Genomic DNA, 20830 nt, shown 5'->3' with positions numbered 1-20830 from the left:
CTTGAGCTCCTAGAGGCTAGAGGCTAACTGTGACAAGGACGTGGGCAGTCTAACATAGATGGACGGTGTGAACCTCCAAGAACAATGGGTAGCTGAGTGTCTAGATAAGAGCGTCTTTTGGAGAGAGCCAGGTTTCATTAGCACAAGTAAAGTTTGTTGACAGTCAAGCAAGAGGCCATGATGGAATGGGAAGTGGCTTATGGAGGGGTAGGGCTGAGGTGGATGAGGATGACGGTGTGAAGAAAGGTGGGTAGCAGGGGGAAAGTCTGTCTTTGAATCTCAACCAGAAGGGAGGTGGCAGGTGCCCAGCCAGGAATGGGAGGAGGACAGGCTGATCAGGGACTCCACCACAAAGGCCAACTGAACCCAGAATCCAAGTGGGCCTGCAGTATCAGGTGAGCTGGGGGCATGGGCAGGGGGCGCTGGGGGTAAGAATTGGGGCAAGCCTATCTTCCTGCCCTGCTATCCCTAATAATGCTTAACAGTACCTGGCACATAGTAGGTGCCTAATCTAAGCTTATTCCCTTCCTCCTACCCCGCTGTAGGGGCTGGTGTTATGACCGAAGGCTGGGAGTGGTGGCGTGAGGTGGCAAGAGCTCAGCTCCGTCCTTCCCGTGGCTGAGAAATATTTGGGGGGCTTCAATCTCCTTCTGCATTTCTCATGTCTCTTGCTCCTCTCTCTCCTACTGTGGCAATCTGTGTGTGCTGAAAGCAGCCTTCAACAGACACTAACACGAACTGCCTACTGTGTGCTGACAGAGGCTTGTGCTGGGCACAGTTGATATCAGACACGTTTGTGTGTGTGTGTGTGTGTGTGTGTGTGTGTGTGTGTGTGTGTGTGTATAATATATATACACATACATACATATCCACATGAGTGTATTTACACATATAAAATACAAATATTTTATATAAATAGGTAATATATAAAATATTATATATTATAATGATTTCAATATTGTGTGTGCATGTATACATTTTTTAAAAAAATCATTTCTTTCTTTCTTTAGGTTCAGATTTGCCTGTGACTTCATCAGTGTGGGTGACTCTCTTAGTGAAGAAATTCTCTGTTTCAGTGGATATAGGCACCTGCTCTGCAGCATATAACCTTTGGAGCGGTGAGAGGTTAAGTGACTTGCCCAGGGTCACACAGTCAGGATGGGTCAGAGGTGGGACTTGAACCCAGATTGCCCTGACTCTGAGGCCAAGTCTCTGTCCACTATGCCTTGCTGCCTCTCAGTTCATAATATCACAAGAAAACATTTTCAGTGAATACAGAGAAGCTTTACAAAGATTCATACTCCAGATAACTATTTCCCCTCTAGAAAGTAGAGCAGGACAAGTAATATATTCCAAATGGTCTCTAGCTATGTAGAGCCCCACTTAAGCAGCATATGTAATATTCTGAGTTAAGAGATCATTAGAAAATACTGTCAAAGTCATTATTTATTCATTCAACATGATACTCATCAGCAGAAAGATGGCCACCAGGTAGTGACTGACTTTTTTTTTTTGGCCATAGCAACTAATGAGGATCATGAACTAAGGCAGGGTGTGTGTGTATATATGTATGTATGTATGTGTGTATGTGTGTGTGTGTGTGTGTGTGTGTGTGTGTGTGTGTGCGCGCGCGCATACGCACGTGCATGCAGACATGCACATACACACATACAAGTCCAGGGGTGGGAAGGGCAGGAATGGAGTGCTATCTGTATCTACGAAGGGAGTATCCACACTGAGGAAATCACTGATGCTTGAAGTATGACATGATGCAAGTTTTTCTCTGTATTCCCTTGTCCTCTTATTGTACTGCCTGGGCATCACTTTTATCAGTGATAAAGACCAACTTTTCATATCTTTGATCGATTCAGGGCAAGCCCAGAAATGCCCCAGGAAGCAGCCAATCAAAGAGTCAGTTGATCTGGCAAGTTTAAGCTGGACCGTCTGTCATCCAGGGTCTGCCCTCTAGCCCCTGCCCAACAGGGTCTAGGCTAGTTCCTAATGGAGACTCCCAGAGGGTAAAAAAAGAGACATATCTTAGCTGTCTATACTTACCTTTGGGCCTGGTCTGTTGCACTTTGGCAGCAACTGACATTATCGTGCCTGAGGTAGGCATAGCCCAGGGCCCACACATACACTTAGGTTGGTATCATCCCTGTCCCACTGCCTATGTTTTATTAAGGTCACTTTCTCAAGGACCCTGAGCCCCTCCCCCCACTGCTGGCTGAGTTCTGGCATGATTCACAAGCACTTAGGACTGAGTGACTAGTTGGGTTTCATCTAATCCAAACAATCAGGTTTTGAGCAAAGAGCGTTGGCCTTGGACTCAGGAGAACTGGTTCTGAATCCCAGTTCTGACATTACTAGCTGTGTGACCTTGAGCAAGTCCCTTCTGTTCTCTGAGCCTGTAAAATGGGGAGAATAACCCTCACATGTCCTTTCTCATGGGGCTGTTGTAAGAAAAGCACTTTGTATGCTTTAAAGTGCCACAGATCACCCCAACTAACCCCCCACCCCTACCAAGGCTTCAGCATTCTCAAGCAATACTGAATCTCCCTCAGGCCTCATGTGCCCCTCTCTTGTACCTATCCTGTAAAGCTGTGTGTTACAGTTCTCTGAGTGTTAGCATCTTTGCCCCCACTAGCCTGTGAGATCCCAGAGGGTATGAGCTGGGGCATGTGTTAGCTTTGGGTCTCCCCTACCCCAGGGCATGATATTCACTATCTGATCTTTATACAGGCCTTTGAAGTTTACTAAGCACTTTACACACACAATCTCCTCTGAGCCTCGCTATTCAAATGAGTACCTACCTACTCCGAATTAGAGAGGCATTAGAGAAGTTATTATTCTCATTTTACAGATAAGGAAACTGAGGTTCAGAGGTTAAGTGACCTGGCCCTGAGATCAGAGGATTTGAACCCAGGTCTTTTGTATTCCCAGTCCTATATTCTATCCACTATGCATGTCATGATTCCTGTTATCATACTGTTGGTTCTTAATTAGTGTTTTTGTGTCTTCCCTGTGCCTGGTGTAGATGAGCAGGTGCTATTGTTCTTACCCACTAAGAGCGCCTCTCTCTCCGATTTGATAGGGGTGCTAGTTGAAGTCCTTTCCAGTGGGTCATTCTCCTGGTTGGATACACAGATCCTGGAAACCGTACACTCCTGGGGAAAGGAATAAAGGCCTTCCTGGGTTAGTTCACTCATGTGGACACAGTTAGTTTCAATGAACAAAACATCAGGCAAGAATTGTGGATGTAGAGTCAGATGGGCCCTGGTTTCAAGTCCTGGTTCTGCCACTGATTGGCTATGAGATCATGGGCACTCCACTTAACCTCTCTGAGCCTCAGTTTCTCCATCTGTAAAATGGAATTAACAAGAACTCTAGTAGCTTTCTGGGCTTCCTGTGGATATGTACCTTATGGTAAGAGGTGTAGAGCAGTCTATGACACCTGGAGAGCCTTCTGATTACTTGGGCAGAAGAGCATTCTCTATCAGACTGGCATCAGTTGTAATCTAGTTGGCATTTTGAAAATTACCCAGTTGGGTTGGGAAGATTTGGGACCAAGGGTACTTGGTTATTACCAATTTAGCAGAAGAGCCAAGGAGCTTGCTCTCTTGACAGTAAAATGGCCAGAATTAGCCCTGAATGTGATGAGTCCCTGCAGAGCAGCCCAAACCAAACTCATGGCTTCTGTTTCAACTTACAATTATCAATGAGGGCTTAAAGAGATGGCATTTTGCTTTCTAACCTACTTGTGTCCAGCTGAGCTATTGGTCCACAAATCACACCTCCTGTGGTAGGTCTGCTGGTGGTAAACAGTTGGGCCTCTTCAGCTTTGTGGAAAAGGAATGGAAAGAAACACACTGAGACTTATGTTTGCTTCACAACAAGCTGAAGCTTTCCTCCTGTTCTCTTCATCTGTCATTTCCTCGTATATTAAATTTTAAAATGGGGAAAGCTTACATGTGGGCACAGTTTGGCAAGTTTTCTCAGTGTGATCTGACCTTGAAGGCTTTACAAAGGCTCCGGTTACCATCACTGAGGATGCTCGTGCCTAGAAGTCAACGAGCCATGGGTTTGGCTATATCATGCCCATGCTGTGGCCTACTGAACACAGCAAGTGTGGAACTCTCTCTAGTAGCCTGCAGACATTTTGGGAATTCCTATCATAATAGTAAAGTCTGGGAAGGACAGTAGCCTTGGCACTGTTCAATTAAATATGTGATGAATGGATTTCTCTGAGATTAGACTCATTTGCTTAACAGCTTCAGGAAAGCTGGAGAGTGAGTTGGTGTTATGAAGTGGAAGAATTAAAAACATTGCAAAAGACCCTGCAGAAGCAAACACTTTCACTCATTTACTTAAATTCCAAGCCACTGTGTGGCTAACTCAAGATGGGGCCTGAGTGTGTGGCACCTTCCTGGGCTGAACATGGAGATGAAGAACAAAGGCTCACGCGCAACTTGGGGACTATTGATTTTGTGTGTGTGAGCCTGTTGCCCTCTCCTCTTCCCTCTCCGAAGACAGCAGAACAGAGTTCCATTTTCACCACTGGGCCTCTACAGAGGCTAGCTCTAGCTGAGTGTTCAAGAATAATGGTGAGGCCAGGAGCCTAACAAAGTGGTGATTATTAGCAGACATGACATGCCTCAATAGACAGGCACCCAATGCAAGGCTAGGGAGCTTCAATCAATCTGCTGCTTGTCAGCTGCTCGGGGGGGGGGGCATGTCTCAGCTTCTTCAGAGTCCCCAAAGACAAAATTCTACCTTTCCATCCCTATGAACACTATGCAGAGCCTAGGCCTCCCCCTTGAATTCCATGTTTGTTTTCAGTTTATGGGTCCCATCTACAATCTATACCTGGGTTTGTTTCCACAGAGAAATGTCAATGCAATGCTCTGTATATCTGTACAAAGGGCTGCATGATATGATTCAGAGACTTAAAAAGCAGCTAGAAATGACTAACGTAGGGGCTACTGGACAGCCAGAAGACACGGCCCTGTGTACATTGCTTCTCTGTAATACTCCCACTGTCCTGGTTAGACAAACCTCTTGTTCTCTCATTCTGCAGCTAGGCACCATCTACGCTAGAGAGTGTGTCACCAAAGAAACAGGCAAGGCCTAACTGGGCTTCAGTCTCCCTGTTAATAAGATGTGTAATTTCAAATGCCATCAGTTGTACAGATGTCCAAAGGCATTTTTAGCTTTCCAAAAAACCCTGTCAGTTAGGAGTGCAGACAGACTAATCCAAAAATCATGGGATTATTGGATTTAAAGCTGAATAGGATCTTGGATATAATCTTGTTAAGGCATTAGAGAAATTGGAGTTCTGATTCAGTCCAAGCCCTTCAAACTTTATGGAGAAAAGCAGGGGTGGGAGGGAAGAGAGGGGAAGTGACTTGCGTCAGGTAACGTAGAACCAGGACTTCAATCTTGGGCCCCAGATTCCAAATCCACTACACCAGGCTGCCTCTCTGACCAAATAACTGACCATGAGGAGTGAGGGACTCCATGGATGGCCTCTGAATGGGCCCAAATCTGAGGGCATTCCCTTCTGACTGGTGAGGAGTGTGTCCACTTGATGGGCCCCCAACTTGACACTGGCATGTGTGGTAACAAAAGAAAGGCTTATGGGGAAGACCCTACCCTCTTGTCCTCGTGGCCAAGGCTGTGGGAGGGAGGCGCTGTGCCCTATCCACTGTACCTGCTCCTGTAGATTCTCCAGTAAGTTTTCCAGCTGCACTTTTTCATCCTTGACTTTGTCGAGCTCTGTTTCCTTTCTCTTGTATTCATCTTGTAGTTTCAGAAGGTGCTGAAGAAGGAACAAATCAAAGAGGATGAGGAGACAGATCCCAAGTTCCCCAAGGGGCTGTTGGCTGAGCTTAGATGTGTAATATGGTCTGTGCTAGGCCCTCCTTGGTCTATGGCAAACACAATGGTGGGAAGGTGACAATACTTATAACTTCAAGGTTTTTTTCCATGCCTCTCCTCCCTTTCTTTCTGGTGGTTGACATTTAATAACAACCACTCCCTTTCTCTAGAGGTTTAAAGTTTAAATTTCCCCTTTCCTTATTAGGACCCTGGGTAGTAGGAAGGGCAAATTTACCCCATTTTGTGGATGAAGAGGTGAAAAGCTCTGGGAGAGTTTACAGAGGACTTTTTTCACCTACCTACCTCAGAAGGTCTGCTTATTCCCATTTTCCAGATGAGGAACCCAGAAACATAGGTTTCAGAGCTAGAAGAGCCCTTAGAAACCATCTAGTCCAACCCTCTCATGTTATTGATGGGGGAAATGGGAGGGGAAGAGGCTCCCCTAGTGGTCATGAGCCACGTAGGCCAGACCTCAGACCCAGGTCTTCTGCCTCTAAAGGGGCTATCTTCATTGATCAATTTACTCCTGAAACTTGACTTCTTCCCTGTCCCTAGGGTCATGAGTCTGCTTTTGTCCTTCTGACAGGCCTACATCTTCTGGCCTCTCAAGTAAAATTGTGGCTGGGCAGGAGTTCTGGTCCTAATAGCTTTCCCTAGATAAAGTTCTAGACTGATTTCCCCCAGTGGTGGGGTTCAGTGGAAAGAAAGAACACAAGACTTGGAGCCAGAACACCTGAATTTGAACCCTGGCTCTGCTACTTACTACCTTATGACCTTGGACAAATAATTTCTTTTCTTTGGCCTTCAGTTTCCTCATCTGTAAAATGGCATATCACAGGGTGGTTGTGAGGAAAGTGTTTTGTAAACTGTAAAGTCCTAGCCAAATCTGTGTACCATCTGTATTTGCCTGGCCCCTTTCCCTTGAAAATTTCAAAGAGCTACAATTTCATCAGTGGACTACTCTCTCCACAGATTGCAGTCTTTCCACTATGCCTCAGTAGATGATCTTCATGAGTCTCAATGGCCCCACAAAATCATTGTCTGATGGCTCCACTGAGGCCCGGGAGGAGGACCTGAGAAGGCACTTGTATTCTATGTCTTACAAAACTGGTGATCCAATATTGGTAGATACAGAGACATCTAGTCACCAGAGTAGAGAAGCAGTGTGGAGCACCTGGGCAGAGAGTTGGTGTCAGGGTCAATAATCCCTGGGTTCAAGTCTTGCCTCTGACCTATCTGGGGGCCATGTGGCCCTGGACAAGTCACTTACCCTTTTAGTGCCTCAGAGGAGGTACCAACTTGCATCTGCAAAGGGAGTTTCCTCATGCAGAAGATGTCTACACTGATCAAATCAAAAGTCAAAGGTCTAGACAAAAAACTTCACCAGAATATTGAGTTTCTATCTCACTCCCCAACAATGCCAGAAAAGAGTTTGTTCTCTTGATGATAACTTTTGTAGACAGGATCTGCGGTTCCACTGATATGGGAAACTCCTAGTGAGCAGGCTCATGCTAGTACTTAGCTTCATCGCTGGAAGGAAGCGTACAAGTCACTTAGGCCAGCCCTCTCATTTTCAGAAGATGAGACTAAAGCCCAAAGAGGGGACTGCTCTAAGGTCACACTGCTAGTAAGTGTCAAGTGTTTGGTCTGAGGCTGGATTTGAACTCAGATCCTCCTGACTTCAGGGCCAGTGCTCTATCTACTGCGCCACCTAGCTGCCCCCAGTGTTTTCTTTAAAGTACCATGACGCTTTTCTTGCACAACTACCACCCCTGGGTGGGAAGGAGTGCAAGTACCATTATCCTCATCTTTCAGATAAGAAGACTGAGGTACAGGGAGATGAAAGTGACTTGCCCAGGGCCAAAGGTGGTAGAGTAGAGATTCAAATTCAGGTCCCCTGACTCTATGCCCAGGGCTCTGGATACTTCATCAGGCTATGTCCCAACCTGGGGCACCGAGGAGTTGTGGTGACTTGCCTAGGGCTCACATTGCCTCAGTACATGGTAAAGGCGGAACTTGAACCCAGGGCTTCCAGAATCTCAGGCTGACCCTCTCTCCTCTCTGCCACTCTGTCTCTCATTAATAAGGGTTATCCAAGCATTCACCTGGTGTGGGATGGAAAGAGCACCTATTGGGTTGGCAATCAGAAGCACTGGGTTTTAGTTTTAGACCTGACACTGGCAAGTCACTTCCCCTCTCTGGGCCTTAGTTTCCCAATCAAGAAAATGGGGCGAACAACGCCTGCCAGACTGTAGGACTTAGCACTGGAAGGGAGCTTCTATGGGGGATGGTAGGGCACTCTGGGACCTCCCATACAGGGAATAAGGGCCTATTCCTGGGGCAGGAGGCAACATGACTTCAAGGGCTACAGCCTGAGGCCAGCATTCCCAAAGCCAAGGCCCCTTGGGGCCAAGGACCTCCTTTGCACGCTCACCTGTTGCATCCCTTGCAGAGCCTGCTGAAGGAGTTTCAGCTGCTGCTCCTTAGTTGCATCCTCATCCCGGATGATTTTGCCTTGTTCCTGTTTGAGTAATTCCACTTCATTCCGGTAGGCATCGAGCTGCCAACGCAGGCTGTCATTTTCTTCCTTCAGTGCCTCAGCCTGAGAGAACAGGGCTGAAACACATGGGTGGAAAGTTCAAACGAGATTGCCAAGCTGGTCTGACTGTGCCAATTACGGACCATGGAAACCTGGCTCTGCTAAGTGTGATCAGAGCAGCTCTGGCTTCTATGTGACCTAGCACAAGTAGTTTTAATCTCTCTGAGCCTCGGTTTCCTCATCTGTAAAATGGAGGCAATAATAATTTTACAAACATTTTTTAAAGTGCCTACTCTGTGCTAGGTTCTGGGCATACCAAGACGAATAAACAAACCATCCTTGCCTTCAAGTAGCTTCTAGTCTAATTAAACACTTGTACTACCTCTCTCACAAGGCGGTTGTGAAGAAGGTGTTTTATTAATTTTTAAGGTGATAGAGCAATAAAAGAGGCAACCATGTGGCTCAGTGGATAGGGTGCTGGGCCTGGAGTCAGGAAGACTTGAGTTCAAATCCAGCCTCAGTCACTTACTATGTGACCCCGGGCAAGTCACTTAACCAATCACTCCAGTATCTTTGCTAAGAAAACACATGGACAGGATGTTTTTCGGGGTCACAAAGAGTTGGACACAACTGAACAACAACACAGAGAAATAAAATATATACAATATATAGGTATGCACACATGTATACACACACACACACACACACACACACACACACACATCTATCTGTTTCAGAAGAGGGTACAGGGCTCTGACAGAAAGCCCAGAGAGGGGAAGGGACTTGTCCTCATAATCACAAAGTTAATGAGTGGCAAAGATGGAACTTGAATGAAGACCTTCTATTCCAAATTCCACCATACCATGCTACCCAAAACCAATGGAAGGGAAGAGATAGAGAATGTTGGACTCACAGAATGTTAAGGGACCACATACATCATCAAATCCATCCCTTTCATTATCTATAGGAGGAAGCTGAGGCTCAGAAAGGGGATGGGACTTGTCAAAGGTCACATGGCTTTGTATCCCCAGCATTTAGACCAGTGCCTGATATTTAATGAATGGAACTGAATTAATGGCGGAGCTAGGGCTTGAACTCTGGTCCAGTCCTCTCTCCACTGTCCTGCACTGCTGCTTGCACGTTGGAATTTGGTCCTATACTGAGAGTGCCCCACTTCTGTGCTACGTGTCCTGTTAACATTCCAAAAAGGAATAAAATTACAAATATGCTTCCATTCATATGATGAATGGGCAATAAAGGCAAGTGACTTAGCAATGCTGCATAATGCCTTTAACAGGCTAATCCTCAGATTGAAACTTCTCAAATGGATTTTTTTCTTTTTGCTTTCAGATATTCAAAAATTCACCTATGCCCACAAATAGGCTGCTATACTGGGCTTCCCACCCACAGGCTGATCTCTTCCTACAGCTAGGTGAACATGAAAAGCTATGCTCTTTGGTAATAGCTATCAGCAATATGGTCCTATATACCATTGTCTGGTCTAATTAGCTCAAAATATTGAGTTAGAGCCAGATTTTCTTTGTTGGTAGACGGTGGGGGTGGGGGGGGGAGGGAGGATATAGTGAGGCGAGGGGGATGTCAGGTGCAGTCAGGAGAACTGCATTCAAGTCCCAGCTCTGTTACTATATTGCAGTGTGACCTTAGGTAAATCTCTTTTCCTTCTCTGGGACTCAGTTTCCCTATGTGTAAAATAAGGGGGTTGATACAGATTATCTTTGAGGGTTTTTTCTAGCTTTAATGCTTAGAGAGTCAGAGAAAAACCTGTCTATGAAAGGGAAAGTGATTTCATTTCAAAAGTACGATATATTTTCGGGGCAGCTAGGAGGAGCACCAGGATATGAGTTCAAATCTGACCTCAGACACTTTCCAGCTGTGTGACCCTGGGCAAGTCACTTAATCCTGATTACCTACCCCCAAAAAAAGTATGACATATTTTTGTCTTTGAGGAGGAATTTAGGATGCAGGGGAGGAAAAGGGGGACAGGATGGGAGCTAAGTCCTATGGATTCTTTCTGAAGAACACTGGACCATAGAAGACAAGAAAGATTTTCATTGCCTTCAATAAGAAATTATTAGTGTTTATTAAATACCTACTGAGTAAAGGGCCCTGTACTTGGTACTAGGAACACAAAGAGAGCTTTGTCACAGGCCCTGCCTTCAAGAGTTTATACTGGAAAGACCAGTAGACTCTGCAGCCAGAGGACCTAGTGTTCCAGTCTCACCTCGGATTCTTACTTGTTGGACAAGTCACTCAAACTCCCTGAGCTTTAATGTTTTCATATACAAAATGAAGGAGCCTGCCTAGCTGGTCTCAGAGGTCCCTTCTATCTCTTGTTCTGTGACAAATAACTATGACATGAGGAAGGGTGAAATAAGTACAAAGGAGACATATAAACAAAAGGGCTAGGAGAAACTGAATAAGTTGGGCTGGGGTGGGGGAAGAATTACAGTATGGAAGAGTCAGATGGAGAATTTTAAAATGTATTAGAATAGAAGTGACTTGAGGGCAGGATCAGCACCATCTCTACTACTAAGGGGAAAAAAGAACAACTAAAAAGGCTAAAATATGAAGACACTCCTGGAAAATTGGGCTGCTGCTGATTTCCTGCTTAGTCTATGTTGAGGATAAGCTGAGCAAAGTTTCATGATGGCAGTCCAGTAGGTTCATAAATTCAGATCATATACTCAATTTCCCTTGGCCGGGACATGGCAATTGCACGACAAGGGTGGTTCATGCGGAACAGGGTATCTAGGTGACACAGTGGATACAGCACAGGACTTGGAGCCCAGAAGACCTGATTTCAAATCTTACCTCTGACACATATTAGCTTTGTGACTCTGGGCAAGTCATCTAACCTTGGTGACTCAGTTTCTCTATATGTAAAAGGAGGATAATAATAGCACCTACCTCACAGGGTTGTTGTGAGGATCATAAATGAATGAACATATGTAAAGTGCTTTGTAAACGTTGAAGTACTAGAGAAATGCTAATTATTATGATGAAATCTTTCAGCAACATTCATACAATTCCCCATCTCAGCTCTGCTACTTGAGCCATATGACCTTGGGAAAGGCATTTCCCCTAGCTAGGTTTTGGTTTTCAAATCTGGTTAAATTAAAGGATTAGATTGGATGGTATCCCTATGTTCACAGGCTTCTATGCACAAAAAGTCTAGCTTGTGGCAAGCTAAGTCAATGGGACAGTCGGAGACTGGGGATTACAGGAAAGATGATGTTGGTATTGCTCTCTATAAACAGCAATACAATTAGCCCTTGTTAAAGTGCTTTCAAACTCCCCATTTTAGTGGTTTGTTTGTTTTTTTAAGTACAGAAGGCCTTTGGCTTGGTGCACATTCATTTTAATGTCTGGTTTCATTATTGACTTTAATTGTTGCTGTAATCATGCAGACGTTCTGACTGTGAACAAGAACCCTTTTATTATAGCAAGTCTTAGTGGCATAGCTGTCTGAGTCAAATTCATCCTTGTCAGCTCTCCCAACTTCTAAGATGCTGCTCATCAGGTAGCCTTCTGAGACTTAACAAGTGTGTGGCCCAAACCAGGTGAAGAAAAAGAAAAAAAAAAAGGAAAGGGGAAGCCTTTGGTTAGGCATTCTATAGAGAAAAGGAAATTGACTACTTGAGAGAAAGTATCTAGGCTATCAACCAGTTCAGGACCAAGGACAGCAGCCAAACACGGTCACCTCAGCCTAACAAAAACTGGTTAGACCGTACAGAAAGACAAAGTTAACTTTTTTTTGTGGGGGAGGGGTAGAGGTGATGGAAGTGGGCATGGCAGGTCTCTGGTAGGCGATAGTACTCAATACTAAACAGAAGCATTTAGGATAAAAAGATCCTTAGAGATCATCTAGTTCAATCCTCTTATTCTGGTAGACAGGAAAACTGGTGACAGATAGTAAGTAGGAGAGCTAAGGGGGCCATCTCCAGTCATCTTGATTTATATCTTGTCACTGACTCTAATGACTCTGGAGGAGAAAGTGAGGCTGGTGATCTTGTATAGCCCTCCTTCACTTAAATCCAGTTCACTTGCAAGTCATGGCATCATCACATTATGGTTTATAAAATAATTTCTTCCCAACCAACCAGGAAGGCTGGGAATGCAAACATTATCATTTCCATTTGACAAATAAAGATACCAAGGTTCAGACAGATGGAGTAACTTGCCCAAGGTGACAGTAGTCAGTGGCAGAGGTAGGACATGAGTTCAGACTTTCCCACTCCCGAGTCTATTGTTCTTTCTGTGATATTATATTGCCACTAAGGGCAAGATCTCGGGTGAGGCTAGGGAATTGCTAGAGGTTTATTTACCAGTTAAAACAGGAAAATATTTTTCCTTCTGAGAAAATGAGATGATGTTGCATCCCATGGGGGAAAGAGCATGCCTGATGCCTGCAGTCAGATGGGAGCTGGGAATAAATTCTTTGGTTTAGAATTGCCTAAGCAAAAGAAAACAGAAACTGCCATAAACACTAAGGGTCCTTTACCTACAACATGCATTTGCCACTGTCCTGTTATTTTGATGAGGACACAAAATCTTCCCTTTCAGTTTTAAAATTAATTGGGTCCTTTTCTGAAGGCTGAGCTCCTTGTACATTGGCAGAACACTGGGCAGTTCAATATTACCCTTTAATACAATATACCTATCAGTATAGGTACAACAGAGCACTGAGCAGGGAAGCCAAGCCATTCACAACTGCCACCATTAACTCTCGGTGGCTCCTTCTGACTATTTCCAAGGCAGAGAGAAATGTTTGTTTTTGTCGGGGCTGATGTCCCTTAGATGGGAAAGGTGGCAATTCATCAGGGCCATGTGAAAGTTCTAGGGCAGCTCCAGGCTCCTGCTGTCACTTTGGAGTCACTACAAGCCAAACTCAATGCCTCAGTTTCTTCTGCTGCAGCATAATGAAAACAAACACATTTTGAGGGTAACCTTTAAGATGTGAGTACCAAAAGAGAAACAAATATCACCAAGCTATTGAAAGCAAGAGGTGTTAAGGTGGTAGAGAAAGAGGGCCAGATAGGAAGTCTGAGGCCCTGGGTACAAGTTCCTGTTTGAGCCCTTTCTAGCTAGGTGACCCTGACCCCAAGAGATGCCCTTCTAAGCTTCAGCTTCCTTATCCAGAAAATGGGGATGGCACACTGTGTGCCTGATAAGGTGGTTATGGGAAAAGGACCTTGGCAACCTTAAACGTGCCAAAGAATGTCAATTATAACAAATTAGGAAACTGAGGCACAAGGAGGGGAAGTGAGTTACTGAAGGTCATACACAGAATCCTAAATTTAGAAGTTCACAGATGAGGAAACTGAGACCCAGGGGTGCTAAACTCCCAATTCCCATCTCTCACTTTCAGCGGATGATCTTGCCTCCTACTTGATGGGGAAGATTAATACTACTGGGTGTATGAGCTACCTCAGGAAGCCCTGAGACTTCACCTCAACATAACATGGCCCCAGATCCTTTTTCTCATTCCGCTCTAGTTTCAAAGGAAGAACTTTCTCTCTACTTTACCCTGAACCTCATCCCTTTTCACTTACTCTAAGACCTCATTACCACAATTATCTCCTCCATCTCTCTCTTTGGGCTCCTTCCCTTTCATAGTTAAACACATACAAGTCTCATTATTTTGTAAACAAAATAGTCTCCCCAGACCTCATGACCACTTTGAGTTACCATCCTTTTTGTGGCCATACTCTTCCAATGTACCAATGCTTCTATTGTACTTGTACTTGTGAATTTCCTGAAAGCTGGTTTCTTCTTGGCCTTCTTTTCTTTCCATGGTCATTAAGGATTGTCTGGCTAAATTGAAAAGCCCACTCCCAGTTTCCAGCCTCTTCAATCATCCCTTCAGTATTTGATATTGTTGACCATACTTCATTTAAGACTCTTTTCCTTTGTCTTTCCTGTTTCTCCTCTCACCCCTTGGATCACTCCCCATCTCCTTTCTTGGCTTCACTTACTTCTAGTGGCCTGTAACTATGGCGGTGCTTGGAGGTCCTGTCTTCATCTCTTTCTTTTTCTTTCTCTACACTCACTATTCTAGAGTAAGATCATTTATTCTCAAGATTTTAACTTGAACTTCTCTGCTACTGACTCCCAAGCTGATCTCCTTAGCCCTGACTTTCTCACTTAAGCACCAGTCTTGTATTTCCAGTCACTTGTAAGTTATCCTTATTTGAATGTCCGGACATCTCCCTCAAACTAAAAATGTTGAAAACTGAATACACCATCTTCTCCCCTAAGTTATGTCTCCTTCCTAACTTTCCTCTTCTAACATGATTACCACCATTCTTCCAATCTACTGAGCTAGAAATTTTGGCGTCTTCTGTATTCTTTCCTCTCCTGCATTCACCAAGTCCAAATCTGTAACCAAGTCTGTGGGTTTCTTCCTTTGAGATGGCATTTGAACTCACCCCTTTCTGTTTTCTTTCCCGCTACTGCTACTATCCTACTCCACAAACTTTCTTCATCTCACACTTGAATTTCTGCTATAGCCTTAAAACTGGTCCTAGATTTCCAGTCTCTTCTTGTCCCAAATCCATCACACATATGGATACTAGGTTAACACTCCCAAAACAGTGCACGTGTTGTGCTTGGACCCTGTTCACAAGCCCACAGTAGCCCCCACTGCCTACCCCATCAAGCTCAAAGTCCAATGTCAGGAATTGAAGGCACTCCATAATCTGGGCCTACACTACCTGTTGAACCTCATCTCCTATCCCTTCATAAAAGATATTCCCTGCTCCTTAGGTCACAATTCTTGCCATCCCCTGATGGATGATTCCGACATCAATGCCTTTGCTTATGCTATTCTTTTCACCTGGAATACCATTACCTCCTTATTTCATGATTCACTCTTTCAACTTCTCTGACTATTCTAGCCCACACTGCTATTTTCCCCCTTGAATTCCTACCATACTCAAAGTTTGAGCTGTGCAGCCTGGCCCTTAATCATTCTTGAATTGTTTCACAAGTATTGGCCTTGTCTCTTCAATTAGACTTTAAGGTACAGGAGGAGGGCAGTGATCATGTCACATGCAGTTTTGTACTTGCCACCCACAATCCCCCCTAACCCCCTCCCCCTGCCATCCTCCTAATCCCATAGCATACAGCAAGTGCTCAATACTAGCTCCCATTCCTATAGTACCTTAAGCTTTACAAAGCTCTTTGCTTACAATCCCTCTGGGAGGAAGGAAATATACATATTATTGTTCTCATTTTATAGATGGGGAAACTGAGGTCAAGTCAGTCAGGCAACATGCATTTATTAAGTGTTTAACATGTGCCAAACACTGGGCTAAGCACTGGGGATAAAAAGAAAAAAAATCAAAACAGTTCCTGCCTTCAAGGAGCTTATATTCTATGGATACACCCATGGCCACATAGCTGAGCTGGGATTCAAAAAGTCAACTTCACAAATATAAGATGGGTAAGTATATCAGCTTGTCTGAAAAAAAGATTTTGGGGGGGGTTTTAGGAGTATGAGTCAATAATATCATACAGCATCCAAGGAAACTAATGTAGTGTTAGGCTATGTTAGGAGAACAATGGGGTACAGGACTAGGGAAGTATATTCGACCCTGATTAGATTCCATCCCGAGTAGTAGATACTGTTTTGAGTGCCACATTTTAGGAAGGATGTTGACAAGCTGGAGAGCATCCAGAGTGGTGAAGGGCCTTGCAATCCTGCTGTATGATTGGTTAGAAGAACTGGGTATGTTTTACAACTCATGTTGTTGATAAGGAGTCTGTAAGTATCTGAAAGCCTGTCACATGGAAGACAGCCTGGATTTGTTCCACTCAGCTCCAGAAGGCAAAACTAAAAGCAATGGGTGGGAGTTATGGAGAGGCCTACATGGGCGTGGGCAAAGCAAAACTTACCATCAGGAGAGTTGGGCTGGGTCTGCCCTCCCTGGAAGGTGACAAGCACAATCTGACTGCCCACTTGTCAGAGAAGCTGGAGAAGGGATTCTTACTCTGGGCTGGGGAGGCCCAGAGGGTTTCTTTTTTTTTTAGGCAATTGGGGTTAAGTGACTTGCCCAGGGTCACACTGCTAGTAAGTGTCAAGTGTTTGGTCTGAGGCCGGATTTGAACTCAGGTCCTTCTAACTTCAGGGCCGGTGCTCTATTCACTGTGCCACCTAGATGCCCCCCAGTGGGTTTCTAAGGGTCCTTCTAGTAGAGAGATTCAGGGATGCTAAGACCAAGTCCAGGGCTCTTCTTCATCCCCCTTGACTTACAATAGATATTTGTTCATTGATTGGGCCGAGTCCCAAATAGAGAAAATAGGGCTGTGTGTGAAAAGAGGTCATAGGAGGAACACAATCTCTGAAATGCCTTCCAACTCTGAGAATCTGCAATTCTAAGAAGAATTTGGCTAGAGCCATGTGGGAGCACAGGTCTGAGAAAGGAGGTCAGCAAATCACTGCTGAAGGGGAACAGCATGCCAAGCTGTGCTGATATTCACTGGGTCCATGGAATTTCTATCACTGCCAAAACCAGAATGAGTTCTGCCCTGATATAATTTGCTTTGATGCATGGGCCCTCTTCAATCATAGCATCACAGAATATCAGTGTTGGAAGGGACCACAGGGGCCAGCGAGTCTAACCCATACCTGAACATGAATCACTGAGCTGACTGTGTATGGGGCAGCATTGTCTTCTACAGAGAGCATACCCCATATCCCATATGGCACGTAGGGGCCAACCTAGAGCTTTGGGCAGACTCATGCTCCAGGCTCCTGCACTTTGGAGCTGGGTAGTGTGGAAATAAAAGAAGTCCTGGGATCTCTTTTCTAAAATGTAAATTATCCCTTTTTTAGAACTGAGTTCTATGTAACAGGCACTGACTTTGGCTCTAAACTGGAACCCCCCTCTCATACAAAATTCAGGGTACATGGGATTTCAACAGTTGTGTACAATGGAAGCAAGATAACAAAATTAAATACGATCCAGGGGAAGAGAAACACACAAAACTCCTTGAATTAAAATGAATTGAAACCTTCTGGGAGAAAAGCTATTTGGTAAGCTCCATTAAGTCTATTGCAGATAGCTTTATTTGACAAAGCAGCACCTCCGTGTATGGAGTAGGAAAGAAAATAGCTTGAAGATAATCTGTTAGGGAGTTCCCAGTCTCTAAACAAATAAGGCCCTATGCAGGGGCCAATGCAGCTTTTAACTCCAGAAAGCCAGAGAAGCAAAATGCCATGCTCTACCCCAGTAAGTATATTCAATCTGAATCCCGCAGACATCTCTCCCTTCCTTCTGTAACTTCTCAAACTTGGCAGTTGATCAAGTGGGTACTCGAACACTGAGGCACATTTATTTCATGGTAACACTAGATATGCACTCTCTACATATTGCAGATACTGGGGCAGAGACCAGCCTTCACATGAGAAATAATAGGCTCTAAGCTGCCATTGCCAAGCAGTTAAATGAGTCTAATGGCTTCATGATTAAACTCCCTCTCTTCTGTTTATCTTGACTACATACATTCGTAGTCATTATTTACCTGCTAAATGAAATCTAATGATCCCAAAGATGACAAAGGGCTCTACTTAGACAAAGTATGTGTTACTTTGTCTATCAGGGCTTGGAATTACATCAAAAGGAGTAGAGATCCAGCCTTAACAGCTGCTGCCTACAAAGAAGTCTGGGTAGCTTGCTTTCTTTCTTTTCTTAGGAATTTCGGGTTGTAAGACATTATCACACAAGTGATTGCATAGCTGCCAATGCCAACAGAGAGAGGCATATGTCCCACTTAACGTGTCCCTGACCAGTATTATTTCATGAAGTTCTTAATAACCTAACTCTACTTAATGGTGTGGAACCCCACGGTGATGCTGCTTCACCAAATGTCTGTTGATACTATGGGCCCTAGTGATACCATATGGTTGTGGAACATGAGGGACCATGATATTGGAAGAATCACAACTACAGGTGATCCAAGGTGTAGCCAAGAGCTGAGTGGTATGGTAAGTGAGCTGTGGTGTGGTACTAGCAATGATTTGCATGCAAGAAGTGGTGTAAAAGATGTCACCAATAATGTGTTGGATTGGAAAAGGAGGTAGGAGGGTCATGTAGTGAGAGTGAGGGCTAACAGATGGAACGCGTGACTACTGCAGTGATATTCTTGATATTTTGAAATACCCAGGTAGATTATGGAGGATCTGTGGAAAGATGAGGACAAGAATTTCACAGGATGGGGAGGTGTAGAGAAATTGCAACCCCGATGAGCTTCTGCATCTAATCTTATTTCAAACCCCCTCACCTTCTACTGGTTTTTGAATAATGATCGAACAATTCCAATTTGTGGACATATTCTCTCTCTCTTTTTTTTTTTGACATATTCTCTTAATGATGTATTTGGCAAGAGAATCTGGACAACTTAACCCAGGTGAAGACTATGCTTACCAAATGCCCCCAAATTCTTGGAAAACGCAGCTACTTCTCGATCGTTCATCATAATGGGAAATGGAGACAAACAGAATACACAGGAACTTTATCCAGAAAAATCTACCGCTGCTATAGAGATATGAACAGAATGGTCTTACCCGAGTCTTCATTTTCCTTTGGATCACTAGGATCTTCCATTTCCTCGTCAGACATCTCCATCTCTTCCTCTCTCCTGATTCCCATCAATTCATCGTTATGAATGTTTCGAATTTCCTAAAGTTCAAAGGGCAGACTTTTAAGGTGCTGAAAGCCTGGAACATGTCAAGCAGGGGACAGAGAGTTGATGCCAAACACATAGCAAGAGTAGCCTTGATGTATACTCTTTTTTTTTCTTTTCTTTCATTAATTTATTTTTAGTTTTCATCAATCATTTTCATAAGCTTTTGAGTTTTAAATTTTTCTCTCCCTCCCTCCTCGCCTCCTTCCCTAAGATGCCATGCAATCTGATATAGGCTCTACATACACATTCCTATTAAACATATTTTCACATTAGTCATGCTGAAAGGAAGAATTAGAACCAACAGGAGGAACCACAAGAAGGAGGAAACAAAACAAATCAAAAGAAAAAAAAAAGGAGCAAATAGTCTGCTTTGATCTGCATTCAAACTCCGTAGTTCTTTCTTTGGATGTGGATAGCATTTTCCATCATGAGACCTTTGGAGATGTCTGAAATCCTTGTATTGCTAAGAAGGGTCAAGTCTATCAATATTAGTCATCGCACAGCGTGGCTGTGTGTGCAACATTCTCCTGCTTCTGCTCACTTCACTCAGCATCAGTCCATACAAGTCTTTCCAGGTTTTTCTGAAGTCAGCCTGCTCATCATTTCTTACAGCACAATAGTATTCCATTACATTCATATACCACAACTTGCTCAGCCATGCCCCAACTGATGGGCATCCCCTCAATTTCCAATTCTTTGCCACCACACAAACTGCTGCTATAAATATTTTTGTCCTTTCCCCATTTGTATGCTCTCTTTGGGATACAGCCCTAGAAGTGCTATTGCTGGGTCAAAGGGTATGCACATTTTTATAACCCTTTGGACATAGTTCCAAATGGCTCTCCAAAATGATTGGATCATTTCACAACTCCACCCACAATGTATTAGCGTTCCAATTTTCCCACATCCTCTCCAACATTTATCATTTTCCTGTTTTGTCATGTTGGCCAATCTGATAGGTGGGATGTGGTACCTCAGAGTTGTTTTGATTTGCATTTCTCTAATCAGTAGTGATTCAGGGCATTTTTTTCATGTGACTATAGATGGCTTTGATTTCTTCATCTGAAAACTGCCTGTTCGTATCCTTTGAACATTTATCAATTGGGGAATGGCTTGTATTCTTATAAATTTTACTTAGTTCTCTATATATTTTAGAAATGAGGCCCTTATCAGAGACACTGGTTGTAAAAATTCTTTCCCAGTTTTCTGCTTCCCTCCTAATCTTGGTTGCACTGGCTTTGTTAGTGCAAAAACTTTTCCATTTAATGTAATCAAAACTATCCATTTTGGGGGCAGCTAGGTGGTACAGTAGATAGACCACCGGTCCTGGATTCAGGAGGACCTGAGTTCAAATCCGGTCTCAGACACATAACACTTACTAGCTGTGTGACCCTGGGCAAGTCACTCAACCCCATTGCCTAGCTCAAAAAAAAAAAAGATCCATTTTGCATTTCATAATGTTCTCGATCTCTTGTTTGGTCATGAATTCTTCTGTTCTCCATAGATCTGACAGGCAAACTATTGTTTGCTCTCCAGTTTGCTTATAGTACTTGATGTGTAATCTGATGGCCAAAGAGACCTCCTAAATCAGCAAACAACAGTGGAACCAGGCCCAAGGGGCAAACCATAAGCCAGCAACAAACTTGATTCAAGTTGCCTGCAAAGGGTTTCTACTAGGATTCAGGATTCCAATTATATCCACAAACC

General features: G+C 44.0%; 1 protein-coding gene across 5 annotated transcripts in view; it reads right to left on the bottom strand.

Annotated features, from left to right (window-relative positions):
• The window catches only part of ENOX2 (ecto-NOX disulfide-thiol exchanger 2), a 304632-nt gene that overhangs the window by 12320 nt on the left and 271482 nt on the right, over positions 1-20830 (bottom strand). For all 5 annotated transcript variants that reach the window (XM_020969840.2, XM_078148015.1, XM_020969843.2 and 2 more), the window contains 4 exons: positions 19002-19116; positions 8309-8490; positions 5708-5815; positions 3059-3164 (listed from right to left, as the gene is read on the bottom strand). In XM_020969840.2, the coding sequence (XP_020825499.1) occupies positions 3059-3164; positions 5708-5815; positions 8309-8490; positions 19002-19116 (511 nt within the window). The remainder of the gene's footprint in view (positions 1-3058; positions 3165-5707; positions 5816-8308; positions 8491-19001; positions 19117-20830) is intronic.

The sequence above is a fragment of the Phascolarctos cinereus genome, unplaced genomic scaffold, assembly GCF_003287225.1.
Source record: "Phascolarctos cinereus isolate Bilbo 61053 unplaced genomic scaffold, phaCin_HiC Scaffold_8;HRSCAF=390, whole genome shotgun sequence".
Lineage (NCBI taxonomy): Eukaryota > Metazoa > Chordata > Mammalia > Diprotodontia > Phascolarctidae > Phascolarctos > Phascolarctos cinereus.
Note: the sequence above shows the minus strand (reverse complement) of the source record. Positions and strands in the feature narration are given on the sequence as shown.